Consider the following 23,703-nt stretch of genomic DNA (forward strand, 5'->3'; position numbering starts at 1 on the left):
GTTGTGTACAAATAGGCAGCAGATGCCATGACAGCCGGCATTGTTTGCAATAAAGCACAAGTAAACCGTAAAATCTACGCCATTTCAGGACACAAAACTACGCCTTAATAATAATCCCACCGCAGTCTTACTAATGTTTACCTCCCACCTCCAAGATATAGCAGATACAAATTTTTGCACCTGAAGTTTATCATAGTTGCTCCAAAATGTTAAAGCTAATCCGAATAGAAGGTCAGTATATCAGCCTACTGCAACTTATGACTGTCGCTTGGTAGCACATAGTAAGAAGCAAAGGGCGCTATTCATCAAATATATATGACAGTTACATTCATTTGCTATCTTACCAGAAACAAAACTAAAATTGTTTACCTACCAAGCTTCCATTTTTCAGTTTCTGGCAACGAACTACAACAGCAAAGTCTGATAGCGGACCATTTGTATATAATATTCTTGGGATCTGTTCACTTTTCAAGTGTGATAGAGTCCTTTGCTTGGCCGATTAATGACGACGCTGTGTTTCTTTCGGGACGTACTGCATTAATTATTTAGTAAATCACGTGGCCGAATCAAATATAAAAGGATACATAAAATCTTACCACCTCTCCTGGACATGGTCATAAAATGCAAAAGTCTTTATCGTTTGGGAAATATCAGGTTGGCAAATATATTTTAAAATTCTAAAGAGAAAGACCAACAAATATGGCTGTTTAGAGGCGATGGGCTGCATCAGCTTTGTCCCAATTTGAATGACCAGCCTATGGCATGGTCGTATTGACTCTTTGCCTTCCTTTCAGCTGTTTCTTGTTCCAGGCTAGAAACGAAGCAAGCGAGCGGCAGATTTACAACATTTTGACTTTGGTTTGTTAAGATTTGTCTAATTAAACTCCATTTTAAGATGTTTTCATATTTGAAGAAATAAACCAATCAAAGGTGGTAGAGGTTATCCATGCCTTTCTTTAGTTCTTTGATACCAACAGATATAAATACAAGTGAATGCATTAAACACAACTACAGATTAATACATACCCACGTATATATAGTCTTACATACAAATACACATGTATATTGGAACATATCAATACATATTCACATGTGTTCACATATGTGCATGCATGACTGCATACAAAAATATTTCCCTCCACAGAAATATACATAAATGCATACACACGAGTATATATAAGATAATATGTAGTTATGGGAACTGTGCTGTGCAGTATTGATATAAATATATTATATGATTGATTGTGATTGATATCATATCTGACGTTATGAATTTTGAATGATATACCAGTTCAGAAATCATAATGTTGTTGACTTTTAAGTTCTGTACGTCCTATGTTTGAATACTCTGTATTTATCTGACAAATGATATAGCTGAAATAATTAAGCTTCTGAATTTAAATCATTTGAATTATAAATTGTAGCTGGTGCCTGCACTAATACATGTGGCTAGATAGGCTAAATATTGATAAATTACGCACTTAAATGAAGGTGAGACGTTATCAATTGACCTTGCTGCTAACTCCGGCTAAAAGTGAGCTACTTTTTAAGGGGATATATATTGTACTAAAATTAAAGCAAATACTGTTTACAGTCCCTTTCAACATAAACACTTACGTGTTTTTTTTTAGATTGTATCAAGGAAAATATGACATATGGTTTTTATTAATTACTGCTCATTCTGATCGTTCGTATACATTAGATCTCAGTTTAGAGATTAGACTGTTTAAGGGACACACTTTTAATTTCACGTTTCCTGGCTCGATCCATTGCATTTAACTTTCATAGAGGGAAATGAATTTTTGAAAGGGGTGGGGGGAGGTGGGAGAAGTGGTGCCTCTTGCAGCAAGTTGATTATGAGATATATATTAGCATTAACAAAGGACAGACCGAAACACCAACACAATAGGATCTGTGTCCACTTCGTGTCGAAAATGTGTCTTCTGTGATTAAAAATTGAATAATGACGAAATTATACGGACTTTTATCCATTATATGGATGCAAGTGTGTTTCAGAATAGAATTTTTCCAAAGCATGACTCTTGCTTCATTCTGCATTTTTGTGTTTTTCTGCTATGTGTTAAGACTGTTGGATTTCAAAACTTTTATTCGATGCAAATGTAACGCGAATTCGGGTATTTTCATGCAGGCAAATGAATGTGATAACTTGGTGTTTTATTCTCACTCTGTATAGATGAATGCAGTGCGGCTCGTAGAAGCAAGTATTAGTGGTAAATGGTTAGGTGTGTTTCTGAATGCTTGCTTTATTCAAGCAGGAATGAAAGAGTGCAAGCGCAGTCTCTCGAAATAGAGGAATATTGAAGCCCAGTGAATCATCTGCTTCTACATCTTCCTCAGAGATCTAGTGAAATCAAAAGCTAAATGTCAGCTTTGTAAAGGTGTGAAGACCAAAGAAAGCGCGTTTTGGTGGCAACGGGCATCGTACGAAAATGTGCAATTCCATTGAATGGGTGAATAATTTATCAGTTGCCGAAATTAGAATAGTTCATACGTGAGAACTTATTTCACTTTGTTTTAACTAGATAGTGTCTATGTTAAAACACATAGAAAAGGCGAAGGGTAGGATTGAGTCCAAAAGGTCAAGGGTTTAGAGGTCAGTCCTCCAGGCTGAAATACAGCTAATCGAATAGAAAATTTGTCCTCTTGGTGAACTTGTTTCTACAGTTTAGCCGAACTTCAGTAAAATACCTTTTCAGCTTCTCAACATGAAGGCGTCAGAAAAGGACATCTTTGCTAAGCGTGAACCTTAGGGTTTTGTAATGAAGACAATGATTTAAATGGAATAGAGAATATCACTCATTTATAATATCAAGACGTGGATATATTATTGTAATGTCATGTGCAAGTCTGAGAACTACACGGCTTACCCTATAAAGAACAAAAGAATGGTGGAATTCGCCTTTTCAAACAGACCATATCCAGCTAAGCCAGCTGCAAGCTTGCAGGGCAGGGAAGGGACAGGAAAGCAGCGGTATCGCAACTTTCTTTTGTTACTGAATGCTACAAAATCGGATTGAAGCCCAAATACCGAGGAAATAAGTTTTCTTACTCTTGCACCTTTGTGAATATGTAATGTCATATTAAAACTGCTGTATGATTGCGGTTGGCGATTTTCTGTGCGCTTTTTAAAAAATCTCCTTTTAAAAGAGAAGATAAGACCCCATCAGACCTTATCCCTTTGTATTCATTTCTACGATTAGCTTTACAATTGTGAAGCAAAACTCTGGGTACCCGTCCTCCTTTAACATAGCCCCAACGCTTCAGATAAAATACAAAACAATTTAAATGTAACACACCTAGTTTGATCGCGATATAAAGACAAGCACGAGAAGATAACCTTCAATTGTACTTACAGAGCGAGATACACCATCACTGCCTTTCTTTCATGGCTATCAGAAATTAAAGAAAACTACCCTATGGTGAGGGAATACTCATCCAATGATTAGATGTTTCCTCAACAACTTCCATTAAACATACCCAGAGACGCTGTTAGGATTATTCATTGATATATTCATTTGGTTTAAGGGTTATAGCAAAATCGAAGCAGCAAGTAGGTATATCAAAGCATCTGCTGAGCCTTCTTAGAACAGTGGAGACGTTATTCTGTTCAAAGCATCTGGATATCATGCTATGAATGACTGTTTTTAGAGCATTACATAAAGGAACTAAGTGCGAAATCTTGATTACAACCCAGCCTGCCTCTGATTGATATCGTGAGAATGTTGGCACGGGACAGAGAATCGTATATTTCAGGAAGTTCTAACTCGTTTCATAACATTAGCTTCCGTCCAACAAACAGAAACAAGAATATTCGGCAATTTGTGTTTAGGTGTAAATTACCTAACTGTAGAGATTCTCGGCTATTGTCTTTGCCCCACTAGATCAACCACCCATATGCCTCTGCAGACTAATAGATTGGAAAAATGAACAGGGTTCTTTACGAAACAAAATATCTTTTGTGCAGACCCGTTTTCTGTTTCTAAACTGTGTACCTTGTCGTATTGTTGTTCGCTCATCCGTTCTGGAAAAAAAATGAAAGGAAACACATTCCCACTTGTAATACTAAACGTTCACAGATTGGTGTAACCAGCTTACTCATTTATCAACCAACAAACCGAGAAACTGAGTTTAACAAGCGCCTTGAACACAAAGTACTTCTGCAGTATTCCACTAAGCACATTTCTCTGTCAGAAATCTTTACATGAGACAACATCGGTTGTTGCAGTGGGTATTTGATATTGATCACCGGTTTTTTTTTGGGCCCTTTGCATTCTTACAGAAAGGGATATGGAAGGTCTCTTTTCGTGGCATTTGTTCACGACAGCGTCGCAACACTAGCTGCAGTCAGATACAAAAACATATAAACAGATACCGAAAAGGAAAACTACTCACGCGATTCAGCTTGTTACTACTAATTTATTTTCGAACTTTAGTAGTGCGTACGAATTTTGGTATCATTCTTGAACATAAAAATGTATGCAATCTTGCACCGTAACAATAATCCATTCAGCAGCACAATACAAATACCATTCTCTTATTTTAAATAAAGAAACCACAAAACACTGTCTAAATCCTGATCACTATAAATCTCGAATATCAACACAATATACACAAAGAGATGGAATCGCAAAAATACACATTACGAGCAAAATAGCCGTGGAAATAAGAAATTACCACAACAAATCGCTGAGCCTTATATAAAATAAAAAAGGACCATGAACAAGCTTCGCAGCCTTTCAGTTTCATGCTAGCAGACCATACATGTACCTTCCTGGACCATATACCTCACCATGTCTTCATGTCTTAGGACCCTGGACTTATTAAGGTTACTAAGGTGTGTTGTATGGTAAGAACACCCACTTATTGGAGTCGCAATCGTTTCTATTGGAGCTAAGATAACTTTACCATTTTTTTTTGTTTCATTACCTATATTTAAGAACAAGGTGACTGTATAAGATAAGGTCGCTTCAATGCCGTGAAAAGCAACAGGAAAGCACCTACAAGCCACGTTATCGGTACATGCAGTTTCTGCCTGGAAATGTCACTTAATATACACTTAAAGAACCACTTATAAGATGTTGCTCTATAAACTTGTGAGGTCTGTTTGTTGGTCCTTGGAAATAGTTTGTGACTGTTGGCTGGAAGCAGAAGAAGAACTAGACGATCTGGTCTTAGTGTTTGGCAATTTGTGGTCTTTTTTCCACTTCATCCTTCGGTTCTGAAACCAAATTTTGATCTGGCGTTCGGAAAGACATAAAGTGTGGGCTATTTCAATACGACGTCGTCTTGTCAGATACCTGTTAAAATGGAATTCCTTTTCCAGTTCTAAAACCTGCTGCCTTGTATAGGCAGTTCGTGAACGTTTTGGTTCCCCTCCAGTGTAACTAGGATTCACTGAAAAACAAAACAATTCAAAAACCATTCAAATCTGAGCCTAAAGTTTGTCAGCCGCTTCCATTCAGCAGTCCTCACGCACATTGCATCCCTCTAACACTACCCCTGTTAAAAAGTCCAAATATCTATTATTACTAAGGATCACTTTAAAGTTCTTGGCGAAACGGAGATATAACATGTCCCTGTTACTTTCAGACTCGAGTTTTCACATGGAGTCAGCCACATGGCCAGCGGCCTATTTCCTCAGCAATAAAAATTTATGATGGGTGTAATTGCCGGTCTTTTTAAAAACCGCTCATAAATCCTCCTTTGAAGGAGTTATTTACGGTAGACCGATACCAATGGGTCACAAATATTTGCTAGGGGTGGCGATGGCGGAGGGGTGGGGGTGGGGGGGAACTAAAAAGTGGACCTTACCCGTGTTAACGTGGATTTTCTTCATCCAAGGATAAACCACTGCTGGCTGTTTGGTTGCTGTGCCGTTTTGATTCTTTGTATTGTGTTGCTGCTGGCTGCAAGGCCGGGCTATGGACACTTGGAGCGGTGCAACGGGCTCCCCCTGTCCTGTGAGGTGGTTCTGAGGAGCGGGCTGTGCCTGCACATGACCCCTCTGCTGCACTGGAGAGCCCCGAGCGTTGCTGCAGCTGTACGACTGGCCGCTGTAGTTTGACCGTGGATAGACTCCTTGGTGCTGAAAATCAGTGTCCTGCGGCTGGCTGTAATACTCTGAGCAGTGGTCAGGTATGTAGTTATTTTGCGAGTATTCCTCGCAAGGAGGAAATTTGGGATCCACATATTTAGAGTTCATCAAATACGAACTCATGGTCATTAATTTCTGAAGGTGGAAAATACTAATTTTTCTCGAGTTGTCTTTTTTCCCGTTCCATAAAGCCCTCCTACTTGCTGTCAACTGAATAAAGTTAGTCACCCATGTGACTGTGAGAGCCAATGGTTGGGCTGGGCCCGATTCCCGGATAAGGAAACAGCTAATGACAAATTTTACAAACTTCGTCCAGAAAATCTTGATTTAAAAAATAAAATAAATTCTGCACCGCCTTTATTATTTTTCCAGTAGCCACTAAGTATTTGAAACAGTTTCCGGAAAATGCATATAATTGCGGTTTCCATTGGAGAGAATAATGATCATTCACTGAGCGCCCGAATATTGCTCAGGTAATTTGCTCTTTTGTCCAAAGAGAATTTTCGACCATTCCTTGTCGCTTTTCATATAAATCAAGGATAGACCGGGCATTCGGCGTGCTCGCATGTTTTGTTGTTGTTTTCGCCCGAGAGCAGTATGACAATAGCGAGGGTACTTGAGGAAACGGCAGGCAATCCAACGTACGCAGGGTGACAAAGGAAGCATCCAGTTAGCCAAAAAAAGGAATAACGGAGCTGAGGAAAATAATTACAGCCATTACAGATGCACGAAGGTCTTTTGGTCAAAGTTATTCAAAGGCAAACATGGTCTACTCCCGATAAAGTCAGAGCAAGACATTCAGTATCACGTAGAACACTTTACACGTGTTGCTTAAGGACATTGTAAGGTCAAAATACTTCGCTCTGAAAGTTCAATAATTTGGTAGAGTGCAATATAAGTTTTAACTAGTTTTGTATCTGATGACCTTGCTCCCTAGCAAACGTTTTTGCTTTAATATCTTGAGAAATTCGTTTTCTTCTTCTCCTCACATCTTATGACCTATTGTCTCTTCAAAACTAACACAGTAACGCATTTCTAACTCCTTTATTTGCAACGTGTATAATTCTGTTTTTAAGTTTTAACCAACGACATTATCTGGTTCGATGTTATTCGGAAACACCGTAAATTGGTCAAAAGCGGTACAAAATTGTAAGCCAGTCTTTTCAGATAATTTATCGCCATCGCCATGGAAACGGACAGTATTCAGAAAGAAATACTAAGTTTCAATAATCATGTATTTCTGGAGAATAAGCCCAGAAGTTTAGAATCGACTGCTTTCTGAATAATGGTTAAAAAATCAACGCATTGAGCATTATATTTATTTGGTATGGGGTAGCCGAAAGAAGCATTTAAATCTGAGCGGCGAAATTTAAAAGTAACATTAATGAGTGGGTTCAAAATAAAAAAAAAGGTTATTGCAAATCATTCTAATAATCCCCTAGAACTAAATCAGTCTAACAAGTAGAAGGCACGAAGTGCAAATAGCTGATTTTCGTAGTGTTGGCATCGACCATATACTCCCCTAGAAACGAATCTGTGACCGAGACATCACACAAATTCGGTTCTACAGGGTATATATAGACGACGGGTTACAAATAAATTCGGTGACTAATTACACAATAGTAAAATAGTTTAAAAGACTGCAGTGGAAAGCGATCCCCAAGGAGTTAATGACGTGTAATATTAATAAATAAGAAACTAAATTCAGGCGCAGTTCTTGTTAAACCATGTGGTTGTTTAGCCATTGAAAAATATTACAATTTAACCCCTTAAATTTGGTAAAAAGTGTGAGTAAACATTTATATTTGCATTGTTCGGCGGTAGCAGCGTGCTGAACCAGTTCCAGCACACAGTTTACAAGGCAGAAGTTACTATTTGTTGCTGTGTTTTGTGAGCCCTTCGTAGATCACAAAGATTTTATAGGAAACAGTTTGTACCGATTCGCTCCAGCTCACATAACTAAGTGCCCCAGCGTGAATCAATAATTGCTCCAGATGCTAATAATTTGAACTCACCACTAACAAACCGCAGGATTTGATAACAAATATAGCTCGGTCTAACCAATCGCTAAAACTAATCAAATACAACTTAAACGTGATAGCACAAATATTGGTTTGCTGCAAAGCGTTTGCCACTCATTGCCACTGTGGTAAAATGAGAACATCCCAGGAAAATGGGAATTGTTTGTTCTATTCTTAATCTCGCTCATTTCCTGGGAGCAGGATCAAAAAAAAAATGCCGACAGTATGCTTCAAAATCAGGCTACAAATCAAGGCAATTGGATGGCCACATGCAGAGAAAAATATAAAATCTGATCTGCCAGTTTATCAGATTCCATTTGGTTCGAATATATCTAAGGTGTTTTCTAAACTCTGGTTCTTTACAGGTTCCTTTCTTGGCTGTCCCCACTGCGCCTCCAGAGCAGCCACGTTGCGTGGTATAGGCTGAAGGGCACGGGGTCAGACTGAAATCATTTGCAAACATATCGGAAAGTTGCATTATTATTTTCACTCTAACTACAACCTAACGCGTGACCTTTTCAAAGTGTGTGAGTGAGCCTGTTCGACGCAACTGCTCAGCTAAACTGACGGTAATTCTGTCCTTCCCTTTCGAGTTAAAAAGCCAGGCACGCAAGTGTCAGCCCGAGAACAATTGTAAAACCACGCTAACGAAAATGAATAAGTGCGTTCTTCAGCACCAAAGTTACTCTTAAATGTCCTGAGATATATGGAATTACAATGTACTACTAAAGCTGAACTTTCTCACTGGGAACTGTATCTTCACTAGTGTATTTCTCCGTTCTTTCTATGCACAACAAAGGTTTTTCGTTTTATCAACGCTCTATGGTAGAAGAGCCTAACTCCTTCACAAATACTCCAGGTTCTGTTTAATATCTTAGTATTACTGTAATTATTTTACCTTTGTAAAGAAAAATCACGTCGCTGATCTTATTTACCTGTGATTTGTTTCATTTACCCCAGTGCATTAGGAAAGAAAAGAGCTTAACAGTTTTCGACAACCAATGGCGCCAACGAAAGCACCAGCAGTGAATTCTGCTTTTAAAAGCCTTTTGGCACAGAAAATACCAGATATCATTACATCATCCGATAATTCGAAAGCCAAATCTCTTTACAGTTCAAATTATCGCACTTTGTGAAGCTGATTGGTGCTACACATTTTAATATTTGTTAGACGCTGTGACCTGCATTTCACCTTACTGCTCGACTCGTTCAGACAGGTCAATGCCAAAGAGTTATTGATGAACAAACCCGATTAAAATTCACCTCTTTTTTTAACTGCCCACACAAGTGCTGCGACTTTTGATCTAGCAGATTTTGACCTAGAGAATGTCAATGCAAAGTAAGTGTTTGGGAAGTGAACCCTATATTTATTTATAGATTCAGTGGTTCAATGAAAGCTATTATTGTCAACAGCCTGCTAAGAGCTTTCCTATGTATAAGTACAACGATTTTAAAAACAAAATTGAATTTTTAAAAAGTTCACCTTTCTACTGACCCAGAAAGCCATTTTCTTGCAGAAGCCGGTTCAGCATAAGCAAGACTGTTTTGCTTTTCAGCATCAATTGTCCTTGATTATTTATCAACGCCTAAAGATTCACGTTGCAAAACTAGTGCTGAAACGATGGATCCATGGCGCTGGGCCGTTGCTTTGCGAATCCCCGTTAAACATTATTTGGACCTATTTAAAGTGAGTCGCTGCTCAACGTTTATCTGGTGATTAAACTATGCTTTTAGTTGAAGAGTGGTTGTGTTAACTTTCGCATGTGGATAAGTTAGATTCTGTAAAATCTGGATTTGATTTCTTGGTAGAAGTTATGATTATCCGAGTGAAGATGCAATAGTATACCCAAGGTGAAAAGATACATTAACCGGCAGAATTTGAATATTTGTCTTATTGTTCTGTGATGACCAAATTGTAATTCAACGATGTCCTTTTGCAATATAAGGGCCAAATCTGTCTAATTTAACGAGTAAAACACTCGGGCTTTTTTGTTGTTGTACGAATGGTGATTCCATTTTTATCTTAAATAAATAAAATTAAAATGATCGGGTCAAATTATCCCCATGACCTGTTCCTTGTTAACAAACTATATAAAGTACAGGCTCACATCCCTATTTTAGAAAGAAGAATTGTATAAACACTGAGTCGTTAATTAATAACTATTCTCCCAACGACCTGGTCAACCTGTACAAACTGTCCACGATATTTTACAAAGGCACGCCGGCGAAAAGATAATTCAAGAAAAGAAGTACAAATGTTTCGTTAAACGAATACTTTATCTAAAATTCTCGTAAGCACAAGGCCTCATGTTTGGCCTACATGTACACAATGCCCATGATATCAGGGGATATTTAATATCTGATTTAGCCTTTGTTAGTTCATTAAGGGTAAACTTTAAACATCTACTATAATTATTACCACGTCATTTGCCAAATCGTTTTTGCAGATGTTGAAACCGGAACAATAACTTTCCTCCAAATGACCTTTTAAAAATGCAGCCTTGCACTGGGAGGCGCTGTGCCGCAGTGCCGGTTCATAATAACAAGCCAGCTAAATCTGCTTCGGTACCATACTGTCATAGGTAATTAGATTTAATCATAATCAACTTTTAAACGCGCTCTGTACAACAATTCCGCCCCTTTCACGGAAATAAAATGTAATTACAAGATGTCTCAAACATCGTTATCACAAATAGAATATCAGAAAAGAATGTAACTGTTCAGAACAATTATTACGAGAATCATTTCAGAATCCAAGGTACCAGTCCTTTTAGACTAACAATGCAACAACAGCGATATTCTCCACAAACTTCTCATCCAAAACGGCCAACGGTTTCCAGCTTTTCGCTACATTATTAGGAAATAATTCTTAGCTACTTACTGCATTGCTTCCTCCATTCTGTCACGTCTGCAAATAAAACAAAACAACATAAGCTAAGTAAATCAAATAACGTAGCACCCAATGCAAAATATGAGCACTGGTGGATGTTCTAATCTTAGGGAGCATTACAAACGCCGCAGCGTGGTGCATATTTTACTTGCAAAGTCAGAAATAGTCATTGTGATCACAATATATGTGGAATTACGAACCCGCGTTTACAAAGTACAGGATTGAAAATAGAAATTCGATCATTTATGCGTTGTCCTGCTAATTGGTCTGATCGTGCCAGTTTGTTTCCTTGAGTTAACTCCAAGGAAAGCAGAAAATAAAGCATAGTTCACATAGCGCATTATTTCACCAATTCAGTGAGATTATTGTAATCATTAGCATTGTTTGGTGTATCCTTTCGGTTCGCTCTTCCATTGGAAGATGATTGTTTAATTTTTATCTCAAAAGAAGCTATATTCAAATAAAGCATCGATTTTTAATGATCATGGGATAATAAATGACATCATCTTTCCGCTATAATTCACCCATAAAAATGTTTTCTTCATGTGTTCTTATCGCTATTTTGTCAGTGCAAGTGACGTTGACTATCTGGAGCATACAAAGCTTTCATGCGTTTTGCTTATCTACCCCATTAACCTCTAAGAATTTAAAAATATTTACTTCTGTTGTTTTTTATGTTAAAGCACAGCTTTAGAATTTACCACTAAACTAAAGGTGGTTAAAGGAATACTAACAGACCAGATTTTATTTTTTGGAATACCTAATCCACTGCCCAACACTTTCTTTTCAGTTTTCCATGCGGGCAGTTTTCATTTTAGGTTTTAGAACTATATAAATTTCGAGTGATAATTAGTGTTTATTCTCTTTTTACTTACGTGAATCTGGGGGACTTGGTGTTGGGTGGGAGGTGGGTGGGAGGTGGGTGGGTGGGGAGCTGGATCCCGATTTATATAGTGTATGATTGCAAAGCTTCCCGCTTTCTCTTTATAATGTCAAAGTGTAGCAGTAAGCAGGAACACGAGGTTTGTTCATTTACTTTTACAAAGAGTAAATCAGATAACATTGCTCCCATTTGCTGGGAACGCTCTTATAGCAACTTTAAAAAATTAGGATGTTCCTTTTCGGAAGAGAATTGTAAAAAGTGACCGCTCACTATTTTATACACGAGCAGCACCTTGTTCGTCATTGTTCTATACTTCTTATGCAAATTGCAACGAATGTGATCGATTACAAAACCCTCGGGACAGTGAATAAAATCCTGGCATCTACAACCAATGAGATTATTTAACAATGTGAAACAATACCAGCAGATTAAAATGGGTCTCAATAAAGGTCACCAACATTTGTTTGCATAACGTACAGATATGCTTTTTAAAAATATTTCCTATCTCCCAGGTATATTTTAGACAGCTTCGCAGATAAAAAGGAAGTGTTTGGTATTCGGTGTACTGTATATCAATATCCTACAAGTTCTACTAAAAAAAAACCTACAACAATCAGGAAGTACTCAGTATTTTCTTATTGTAATGAACGTTATTCAGCACATGAAATATTTGTAAATTAGTAAAGAATTTTATTCCAATTTGGTTATAATATGCTCATGTTTGTTTCATTTTTTTTCTTTAACGGAATGCTTAAGCCATCGTGACAAACTTCATTCTTCAATTTATAACTGTAATTAAAATAGAATATCATACGTAATATTAACTTGTTTAGTTCACTGCAATATTAATTTCGTACTTATTCATTACGTACAGCCTTCATTGCAGACGGCTGTTGGAACTGAACGCATGTTGGACTACATTTTTTGCCTAACCGAGAAACAGTACATGCGCCTAAGAGGCTCGAATGACATCAGGTGTCACGCGCCCACCAGCCCTGTTACCGACTAGAAAGAACTTACTTGCTGCTTCTCCAGCGCAAAGGTAGAAACCACTTGGACATTTACAGTGCATAACGGCGAAACAGGACAGCCAGCTTCTTGGTGTCACTTTCCACAGACCTCGAAAACACTAACCATCTGCACTTGTCTGCTCTTAACCTAATATATGATGTGAATTATATTTTGGCTTGTCAACTCCCCTAACCATAAAACAAAGTTTAATGGCGTCACGTGCCCCTGTACAACCAGTCAGGACCTGGCTCTGTGGCGTCCATATAAATAACCCTTAAACTTTAAAACTTCTTTTCACTAAAGACAGCCATGTTCATTGAAATGCTCTCCCAGTAATATAAAGCTATATATCTGAGTACACAGAGGACGAGTGCCCTGGAGAATGAGTTTTCTTTATTTTAAGGCGCAGTTTGGACATTTCCTAGGCAGCCACGGCGATCTATTAGATTTGGTAAGTGTAAATATAGAGTGAGCATCTGTGACCGATAGCTTGTGAGCTACAGTGAAATAAAGCTGGGTCGATTAGGAACGCAAACAAGAATTGCTTTTTGACATTAAGAATTTCCTATGACATCGGTTTCCTATTTCGATTGCTTCAATCATCTACCATTTCTTCCTGCTTTAGAGTTTAACTCCTCATTGCAGTTTCTTCTGCTGAATGAATCAGTGCAATGAAACTAATCGAGAACTCCCTGGTCCCCAAAGCTAGGTCCCAACAATAGATTTTATACATTTTCGGAATATTTAATGCTAATAGCCACCAATTATTAGAAAGCCAACTTATATTGTTCCACCACTAGACGACAACTTAGCAAACTTTTTTTTTGGAAATCAACCTTCCTGGAATCTAGATGCAGAAGTTTATGAACGAAGGAATGTTCCCTTAAAAAAAAACAGATTATCAAATAGGTATGAGCTCCACCAAGAATTCTTGACATAAACAACATGCGACAGAAAACAATCAAGGCGAGCGCAGCTCTAGAACCTTCAGAAGAATTAGGTAGGATGAATAGAAGCGAAATGCAGAGGGTGACTTTGGTTGTTTTACAAGTGGCCTGTTGCCAGGAGTTCTGTACACGGACAGGAGCTGCAAACAATAGGTGAGAATGTTCACTGGTAAAACTGGGTTTATTTCAATGTTGTAGACAAAACACCATTCATTTCATTTATTTAGCACAAAGTCAGACATTTAAACATTATGTATGTACAGAATTTACATCACAAGATATACCTGGGATCACAGCCACGATTCCCAGCACTGATTTAAAAAAAATCACTTTTGATGTAAAAAAAGGACGAAAGCAACAATATTTATCTAACTTTACAAAACATGATCAAATTATAGCTTTAACGAAGCTATCAACCGGTAGAAGATTGGTTTGTTCAGCAACCGGACACAGAAAACAACTTCATTCTGCTCTCGGAGGTAAACGGTTTGCTTGGCTGCCTTATGCCGGCTGACCTTTTTATTGTTCTTTCTTGTTATCTGAATTAGGCATAGATATTATAAATATATATATTTAGAAAAAATTTAACATCTGTAGATGACAACTGATGAAGTGTATTGATGACAAGATTTTGAACCCACACGATATTAATGTATCTCATAGTATTTTATGTGCCCAAACAACCATTTCCATTGCAACGAAAAGGACAGTAATATTATAGCCAGTTAGGTGTAACCAGCTAAGGCCCTCCTGGAGGGCTGATATTGATGCTCTTCAATTTATTATCCCTTTTCCATTTCATTCTTCTGTTTTGGAACCATATTTTAATTTGTCTTTCAGTCAGACACAGGGCGTGAGCGATTTCTATCCGCCGGCGTCGTGTAAGGTATCTGTTATAATGGAATTCTTTCTCCAGCTCCAGGGTTTGATAGCGGGTATAAGCTGTCCTCGTTCGTTTCCCTTCTGGTCCACTTAAGCCTTCTTAATAAAAAGTTAAAGACGAATTATTATACGCATTAGATTACTAAATTATATTAAATTATACAATTTCAGACAAATAAGTGCAGAACAAAATTAGTTTGGGATCTGTAAATTGGAGTAAGTAAATTATTTAAATTTTAACGGAAATCGCTGATGCACAAATGCTGCTGTTCTTGGCACAATTGCTGTAACTGGTCAAAGCAACAGCTTGTACTGGGATTTCATTCAAACTGTTAAGACTTCTACAAGTATCATTCTTTATTCATTTTTATTAAGTTACTTTGTTTCTCAATCTAAAAAAAATACTTCGATCAAAATTTAAATGCATATGAAAAGGCAGAATGGCGGCTTTGAGCGTACCTTGGTTAAGGTGAAGTTTTTTCATCCATGGGTATATCTGCATCTGCTGTGCTGAATCCTTGTCTAGTTGCCCACTTTCTGGTTTGGGGCTGTTCGTTCCCTTAAGATGCTCATCGGTTATCGGTGATGTGTCCTGACCACAGCGGTATGAATGACTTGGCCCTGTGACTGTAGACCCCGTTTTAACAGTACTGTTAGTTGGGTTTATTAAAGACCCTGAGCAGAACGCAGGATCAGGAGACTTAGTTCTCGCACCAGATGAACTATGAAAGGTGTTACTGGCCGCCTGCATGTAGTTAGCAGACCTTTCACTGTCTCCACGAAGATTTGAGTTAGAACGAGTCATGCTGAGGTCTATCCCAGTGTAATCATAGCCATACCTGGCGGAGAGCATCGTCGACTCCCTAAAATGCTCGCCCACAGACGAGGCATTCCCATAACTCTGCAACTGATAATTGTGGCCATTTTGGTAGCGACCTGAGAAAGAGTTTAAGAAGTAGGAACTCATCTGCCTTTTAGGGGATTGATTTGTGGTTCTTAGACGTTTATTCGCCGCCAGAACGAGCGATATATAATGAAATATGGAAATAAAAGGCACATGTCATTTCTCTGCCTCCTACGTATGCAACCAAATATGGGACATAAGTTTAGATCACGTGCTTTTGTTGACCAGTCGTAAATTCTTGTGCCTGACCCTGGGGGTAATTCATGCAGTGAGAATGCGTGCCATGATTTAGCGAGCCTTGTCCTACAGCGCCTCCTTCTGATAGACAGAGAGAAAGCCAGGCTCATATCGATCGAGCGAATTTGAAAGACACTGATGTGTATTTTGCGGAATGGTTTCAGCTTTTACAATGCTTCACTATTTAGATTATCGTTAGCGATAACATTTTCTTTCTGCTTTCTGAAATTATCACTTATACATCAGAGGCACGTATAGGTGAGCAAACGCAAAACTTTTATATAAATACGAAATGAGTGCATGCGTTTACTTAAAATGGCCAAGTTATATAAACTGGGATTATCCTGAGACTCAAAATTTCATGCGATAATGTTGATCCATAAAATTGCTACCAAATGATTTAACATGTTTTATTGTATAAGACACATCTTTTCATTTAGAATATTTGTGTTGAATTGGAACGCTTTTACTTGTATTAACAATGTACTTGACCTCAAAATTTGATGTTCACTGTAAATAGATTCACGACGAAGAGCTTGATAGGATACAATCCTAAATATTTACAGTAATTATTATTACTGCGCAATTCTCCTTGGTGTTAAAGGGTATCGGAGAAATTATGATGTCAGGTAATGACCTGAATCGAATGTACGATTCACATTTATACACATTGCACACATTACTAAAGCTTACAAATAACGCAGTGTTACCTTCGTAGAATCCTGAACTTAGATTGCCTACCCAATAATCATTTACCTTTACAGGAAAAAGAATCGACTTCACAACGTTTACAGTTAGCTTTTACAATGTACATGCACGTGATCAATCTTTTAGTAAATTTTGGACACTTGAGTCCAGATTTTAGTTAAGTACTTGCGTCCTGCTTTCATCAGACCTTGGTAAAATAAATAAAAATGATTAAGAATCTACATTATGTCAAATATTATTTTATTTTGTGACTAGTTATGTCTAGGCCAGCCACGATAGAACCACCGCCGTAAAACTCAGGCCAAGTGCGCTATAGACTTTTTCCCCTTTGTACAATCCAACTGCACGGTGGTTTCCCCTGAATTATAAACTATGGTAGGTCAGAATATTTCTATTAGATCTGAAACAAGATCTGATTGATATCCGTAGTTTGGCAATTCCAAGACTGATTGGGAAGATTTCAGAAACGAATGGTGCAAATTACAAGGACAGCACTTTCGGTTTGTTGTCCTTCTTCGGATTTAGCGGTGCAACAGTTACAGACTCATCGAATGGATTCCAGTTGGCCACAAATGCAGGGAAACCGCGAAAGCAATAAATATATTACTTTAAAACAGCGTTTGCCTTTCCCTCTTTGATTAATAGTCGAATTATAAATGTTTGGTTGTGATCCGGAACGGCACAACTAATAAAGGTAATGAAACGATGTCAAAACGATGACTGCATTCATCTGAGTCTGAAGAATTTGGCAAAGATCCGCCCATTGTCTCAGTGATACGTAACGCACGTGGGTTTCAGTTATCTGCTGCTGGGTGCTTGGGTGCTTTCTTTTAGGGGTTAAAATAGGGTGCTCCCAATTGAATTAATGAAATAGATCCCTAGTTTATTTGACCACTGCACCATCACACTCACGAGCGCGCGCGCGTGATTTTAGTTTGGAACAGTGTTTGATTTATAGGATGTGTAAGGAATATATTTACAGTGTTTATACGATTGTCTTGTAATGTGGGCAAATCAGGCTCTCAATGCTCCTCTGCCTTATAAGTACTGCGGTTACTTAAAATAATAGAGCTAAAATACAGTAAAATAACTCATGTCTGGAGGCAAGAAGTAATAGACGGTCGGGAGTAGGGCCCACCGTCCATTGTCTGAAACTGCACAGATCTCCGAATTATTGGAAGGATTATGGGCTTCCCAGGAGTACCGGCGGCGGCCCGGATTGAAGGTGTTCTGAACATAACAATGACAGTAAAGAGACGAGCAATTTATAACTTGAGATGAATTAAGTTTAAAGGGAAGAAAAGGTATCTTAACGGATATTTTAGATTATATGTCACACCATAACATTCGCTTTCATTTATCGGCGGGGAATGTTGATTCGTGAGTTTTTATACATATAATTATGGGCCAAGATCGTAAATGCTATAATCCAACCGTCTAGCTCTGGTAAATATGACCCTGCAGCAGCCGCCTGACAGTCGATGGAAGAAATTATATTTTTCCTGTACTGTTCTTTAAAAAGAAACGTTGAGTAAAATCAGAGTTTCCAGTTCTGCGTAAAGCTAAACTAAAATGAAATCCAGACGGCCGATCATCATTTTCTGAAATCCTTTGACGCAGAATAGCTTGTAACTAGACCTTCCACTAGACCTAATTGTAAGCCCCGTTCATGTACAATAGAAGAAAGAAACCAGTTCGCGCACCGCATATTAATTATTTTTGTTGATTTTCCCTTTTACAGCGCGTTGGGCCTTGTAATAAAATTGGGAGAAGATCGCGAGCTGGAAATTCGTTTGTCTGTCCTGTAAAGAGTGAGCAACTCTTGGATCGCATTGAATTAATTCCAGTTATACACCAGATTCAATGTACGGGATTCCTATTAGGAGTTGTTTACACTTACAATTATATATTGTATATTAAAAATGAAAAGGAACGTTATAAATTAAAAGGTTCTCGGCTTTGTGCGGAGTCAGATTATCTTTAGTCACAAATGAACTGAAATTTTTTCCACTTAAAATAAATCTTGTATGTTGCATTGAAATTGATAATTACATTTAAGCATTGACCATCTATAATAGAAGTGCATTCTGAGCAAAACCCTTCGGCTTTAAGATTCCATATACAATGGGTATTAACTAAACTCACACTCTCTCTCTCTCTCCCTCCCTCCCTCTCTCTATCTATCTCTCTATCCACCTCTCACTCACTCACTCACCCCCGCCACACAATACAATATCCACATTTACTTAGATATCACAGAAACCTTTGCTGGCGTGCCTTGAAAAAATAAATTAAGTAGTCCTACCTTAAAATCGTAGGTGGGATTGTGATTTAGAAAGATGAACTTGCTAATTATATTTATTTTGAAGATTTACTTTTTTTGTTCAAGAGTTTTGTTTTCCTAATTTTGTCTCATTAGGAAGAAAGCAACGAGGAAAATCAATAAGTCATTCACTCTAATCTAAAAGCTGACAGCTTATTCTTAATGCAAAACAGATTTAGTTTAACGAGAAAAGTCTAACAAATATTTAATATGCTCACTTTTAAACTGAGATAAAATATCTTAATTAATAACTGCTGCATAAGATTGTTTTCCTTGTTCCACAAATTATAGTGATGGCGGATATCTTGAAAATTATGTGAAAACACACTGCAGAGAATCATTAAAGTCAGTAACTGCCTGAAGATCGAGATGCTTTCTCCATAAAGCAAAATGCGTACGGTGCACTTCACTGTCGCGGTCTGACATAATTTAGCCAGCAATTTTCCCTAGGCAAATGTGCTTGAAGTAGACAATTAAAAATACTTAAATATTTATGCCGCGATAAAATAATAGTTACAACGTCACAAACGTTCATTTGGTTTTAGTAATGCATTGTGACCTAATTGCCAGTGGTCAGAGTTTCATTTCAAATCTGTCCAACAGACACAGAAAGAAAAGGAGAAAGGTTTTAAAAAAAAATTGTAATTTGCAATTTAAAGAACCCTTGGCTAATCAATATCAATGGCCAACGGAAAATTAAAGTCAATATAATTATATGCTATATGGATCAAGCTGGTCTTTTTAAAAGATTCAGTTCCTATAAATAATTTGGAATCTGAAAGACAAATCAGTTTATAGTCAAATAACGTTGACTACCAAGTGCCTGCAGTTTAAAACTTGTTCCTACATCTTTGACTCAGAAAGAAGTTTTAAACTGCAGGTAAATGATGAACAATTCTTTCCGAATATTTAATCAGCGGAAATTCAAACACCTGGCTAAGAAAAAAACAATCATAAAATATTCTCTTTACATTTTTTCTTATAATAACATGACCCTATGTTGTGTATATTTCCTTAGGAGACTCTTGTAATTAATATTGAAAAATTAGAACAGAATAAAAGATTTCAATGTCTTTTTACTCCTTGTGTTTATTATGAAGTTGCTAACACGAAGTTGCAACTGTTTATATCAAATCTGAAACATTTCCCAGAATAAAGAGATACTTGCTTTTGTATGCAATACAAATATGTGAACAATCACAACTCGGTATATCATATTCAGAAAACAACTCTCCAAATGTTCAGACCGAATTTATTTGCCCAGCCACAAAATATTAGAAATATCTATGTCCCTTTATTCGCCATTAACATATTGAAAGCATGTCTGATGTTGACCGCTGGAAAATTACTGTAAGAACACTGCTTATTTGCGCAAACGACTATCACGTGGTAAAATATCATTAAAATGTTAGCTAAACATTTCTTGCCCCCCCCCCCCCCAATCCCAGAGCTCTTGATGTTTCTAGAGCCAGTGATTGCCGCACAGACTTATTAGGATCATTAACACAAGCCCATCACTCATTGCTCCAACTTTTTATTTGACAGAGCAAAATAGACCAACCTTCCTACCCTCGGCTGCAAGATAGAAAATAGCATGGATGACCACCGATCAGCAAAAACATATTGAAGCCGCCAATCAATGCATCAGTTCATTGGACAGTCGTCCAGCAAGTTAACCAAATAGAGCCATGAATAATAAAAGTAATAAATATATATTTTTTCAAATAACACTAATAACACTTAATTGAACGGGGAAATTCGCCCATTCCCCACAAATGTCAGCTGTCCAATAGCAAGGGTATCATCTGAAAGCTGGGCAAGAAACGCAACTCTCAGCCTCATCGCGGAAAATAAAGATTTAATTAATCTGCCGCACAGCCACCGTTTCCACTCAGTCGGCCACCTGGACCTGATTAGACACTCGCAGTTTGAAAATCAGTCTTGTATTTATTAATTTATGTCGAGCTTTCCTCGATCTTCCAAACAGCTGCCTAGAACTCAGCCAGCGAAGACAACGTCGTTGCCTCCCATTACAACACCGCTATCTGCACCAGCCGGTCAAGCGAAAGCAGAAGACTTACCGGTTTCATGACGCTGCCCCAGACTAGGAACCAGGTGGATTTTGTATTCCATTTGTACAGTTTCGATTATCAAAATAACTTAAAATAGGTAAAGCGAATTGAAGGGTAAATGAAAGACTGTAAGCAGACGTCACAGGTCTGTGAGAGAGATCAGATTGCTAAATCCCAGCATGAGTCGAATGACTTCCTCATAGTTATACAGAAAAGGATTGAACGCCGCGAATAGAGCGGAAAGTCTCCCTTTTTTCCCAAGCAGCTGGCGCCAAATACCAACGACAAAAGCAGTCAAGGGGAGATACTGACAGAAAAGACGGTTTGAGACGAGTTAGCAGCGGAATGCAGTGAAATATTCACAAGGGAAATCATGAAAAGGCCATGAACGCAGTTACTTGAGTCACATGACCAAAACTAGCCAATGGGAACGCCGACTCCCTCGTAAAAGGTCCATTACAAAGTTGTAAATTTTCTTCAAACAAAAAGGAATTCGCTGCAATTCCTTGCGGATTTCGCAAGTACAGCTCGCAAGCGCCATGTTTCCTTTAACGAGTTCTTTGCTACAGCTATTTGTTATATCACGAGCATCGTAACGAACATTCTAACCAACTATGCAGGCGGAAGTGCGGCTGCAACGTAAACATGAAGGGAATCAACTCCTTTGACAGTGGGCACTTCACACCACAGCAACCAAACCCCCGCAATCTGATCATCTAGGAGCTTTTGGTCCTTTTGTTTTCACTACGCCGAGTATAAGTTTTTTTTCTTTAAGCGAAAATAACTCCTGCAAAGAATGAAGCGTGTATGAGCCATATTTCCCAATCTTGGTAATTGTGAATCAGACGGCTTCCGGATTTTGCTTTGACATGATTTCCTGAGCCCTTTCTATTTGGCCGGGTTGAGAATAGCAAACAAGAGTAGGAATCTGAAGCACTGAGTTAAAATCTGCACCATGGTCGCTACTTTAATTCAAACAAAAAATATAGTGACAAATTACAATTAAAGTTCCGGTAGTGCCTTCTACACAGGTGAGAAAGATGAAGTTGATTATCAGTATGTGGAGCTATCGTGTTATATATATATCGACCCTCCATTTCTAGTACCTATTAGGACATTTCATTATGCTCCTCCGGCTTCCATTGTAGGAGAGAGAAAAAAATAAAATGAAATAACACCTCCGGTATTCATAACATATTAGGCTAAATCGATAAAATGGCCTCGTTCTGTGCAAGTACATTCAATGCTTATGAAAAGTGAAAACAGGCTTGAATCCCTTGGATCGGAATCCCTCGCCGGTAGCGAGGGAGCTCGGCACCTAATGTCACAGTGTTACACACCAAATTCATTAGGTGAGAAGATGTCTGGTAGATATTTGGGATCCACCTTTTCCCCTTTGCCTCGTGCTTTCCGCGGGTTTAGATAGGTTGAAGGTAGATCACCTAGTCGTTTCTGGACTCACGCTTCGAAATAATTTTACGGGAAAAAATATGCACAAGAGCCCCGCTAGAAGCTTAACGGCTAAGCGCCCATTTCTCAGACGCAACTCCTGGTATCCACAAAACTGCCAAGGGACGCGAAATTAAAATGCAAAGCAACACGAATAAAGCGTTAAGCCTTTGAAATTCTATTAGTACAAAAATACTTCTTTTTTCTGGAGTGGTTTGGAGAGGCTGGAGTGCAGGCAGGGTGTGTCGGACAGTTTTCTGCAGATGGCCGTATTTTAAACAATGAATGAATTGAAACCACCCCAAAAAAGGTTTGTTACAAGGGCTGATTTAAATCATATCTCAAAAGATCGGACAGCTTTGGATATAAATGTTTAAATTTATGAAATTGTGAAACTTAAATCCCACCTTTATAGATTAATTCCACTCAGAAAGCTTTTTTGTTTGTTTCCATAATTCATTCCTCCAGTGAGATTTCTATCATGTTATAACATCACCGCTAAGGTTCTGATCTAGTGTCATTGTACCACCCGTCCCCGGTTCTAATACTACAAAGACAAATAACTGATCCACCAAAATATAAAATGCAGCAATAGCAAAATAACTCTCTGTTTCATTAATTGGTTTGGAATTTGATTATGGTGATTTTTGTCATATAAGCGTTCTTTCTGAAAAGAATACAATTGTCCATACCACTGGGCGGAAATCTGGTTAAGCTATGAAAATAAGTTTTGTAAACCCCGATAAAATAAACCAGGCTAAGATTATTTCCCCGACTCGAGAATTCAGCTATGAAAATGATATCTTGATATTACTTCTTACATCATCGACGTATTTTCTGAAATCATGCGCCTATCTGCCTGGTCCTCTGGGAGCTTTCTGATATTGTATAAATTCGATAAAATTAGTTTGCTTTCATATAAAAGGTGAGCCAGTTTTTATTTGATACGTGGAACACACTATGTAAACCTCAGCAACAGAACCGGAGTCTCCACTCATTTTGCAATGATTAATTGATGTTATGCTGGCAATCGTACCTGGCAGATTTAGACAGTGTGAGAGTACATCGCCACTATTTATGCAATATGTGGGTAAATTCGATTACATATCTGAAAACTGTTTATGAATTTATCTCCACGTCATTGCGTTATCAGCGTGGACTCCGCTAGTAACGATATTACACCGCCGGGTTTAGTTGTTTAACATTGGTAGTACTATGATCTTCCTCGTTCTCCCAAGAATCGTTTTCCTGTTTGCTCTTA

General features: G+C 38.0%; 4 protein-coding genes and 1 long non-coding RNA gene across 10 annotated transcripts in view; 1 reads left to right on the forward strand and 4 right to left on the reverse strand.

The window, feature by feature from the left end:
- Positions 1 to 11,044, reverse strand: part of hoxd3a (homeobox D3a) — a 25,971-nt gene extending 14,927 nt beyond the window's left edge. For 2 of the 3 annotated variants that reach the window (XM_073047155.1, XM_073047153.1), the window contains exon 1: positions 374 to 519. The gene's annotated coding sequence lies outside the window, so the exon portion shown is untranslated. Of the gene's footprint in view, positions 1 to 373; positions 520 to 11,017 lie in introns of those variants that run through there. The other variant, XM_073047152.1, reaches the window with a different exon arrangement.
- mtx2 (metaxin 2) overlaps positions 1 to 21,141 on the reverse strand; it is a 161,932-nt gene extending 140,791 nt beyond the window's left edge. Inside the window, exons 1-2 of one of the 2 annotated variants that reach the window (XM_073047160.1) lie at positions 21,003 to 21,141; positions 11,018 to 11,044 (exon numbers count right to left, since the gene is read on the reverse strand). In XM_073047160.1, the coding sequence (XP_072903261.1) occupies positions 11,018 to 11,044; positions 21,003 to 21,054 (79 nt within the window). In that variant the 5' untranslated portion in view covers positions 21,055 to 21,141. Of the gene's footprint in view, positions 1 to 11,017; positions 11,045 to 12,929; positions 13,058 to 21,002 lie in introns of those variants that run through there. The other variant, XM_073047161.1, reaches the window with a different exon arrangement.
- Positions 935 to 21,021, reverse strand: hoxd4a (homeobox D4a). Of its 2 annotated transcripts, XM_073047170.1 has the most exons (4): positions 21,003 to 21,021; positions 11,018 to 11,044; positions 5,833 to 6,810; positions 935 to 5,415 (listed from the first exon to the last, which is right to left on the reverse strand). In XM_073047170.1, the coding sequence occupies exons 3-4, from the start codon at positions 6,242 to 6,244 to the stop codon at positions 5,105 to 5,107; spliced, it is 723 nt and encodes a 240-aa protein (XP_072903271.1). In that variant the 5' UTR covers positions 6,245 to 6,810; positions 11,018 to 11,044; positions 21,003 to 21,021; the 3' UTR covers positions 935 to 5,104. The 2 variants fall into 2 exon arrangements, with proteins under 2 accessions (XP_072903271.1, XP_072903270.1); XM_073047169.1 differs by lacking the exons at positions 11,018 to 11,044; positions 21,003 to 21,021 and adding an exon at positions 9,072 to 9,252.
- LOC140728438 (homeobox protein Hox-D5) lies at positions 14,030 to 15,776 on the reverse strand. 2 transcript variants are annotated; one of them, XM_073047166.1, is made up of 2 exons: positions 15,209 to 15,776; positions 14,030 to 14,845 (listed from the first exon to the last, which is right to left on the reverse strand). In XM_073047166.1, exons 1-2 carry the CDS (start codon positions 15,714 to 15,716, stop codon positions 14,607 to 14,609), a joined length of 747 nt encoding a protein of 248 aa, XP_072903267.1. In that variant the 5' UTR covers positions 15,717 to 15,776; the 3' UTR covers positions 14,030 to 14,606. The 2 variants fall into 2 exon arrangements, with proteins under 2 accessions (XP_072903267.1, XP_072903266.1); XM_073047165.1 differs by having other exon boundaries at positions 14,030 to 14,848; positions 15,209 to 15,770.
- Positions 16,003 to 20,000, forward strand: LOC140728441 (uncharacterized). The gene is made up of 2 exons (XR_012099068.1): positions 16,003 to 16,148; positions 18,340 to 20,000. It is a non-coding gene; the product is annotated as an uncharacterized lncRNA (long non-coding RNA).
- Positions 21,142 to 23,703: the final 2,562 nt, after the last annotated feature.

The sequence above is a fragment of the Hemitrygon akajei genome, chromosome 5 (assembly GCF_048418815.1).
Source record: "Hemitrygon akajei chromosome 5, sHemAka1.3, whole genome shotgun sequence".
NCBI classification, from domain to species: domain Eukaryota; kingdom Metazoa; phylum Chordata; class Chondrichthyes; order Myliobatiformes; family Dasyatidae; genus Hemitrygon; species Hemitrygon akajei.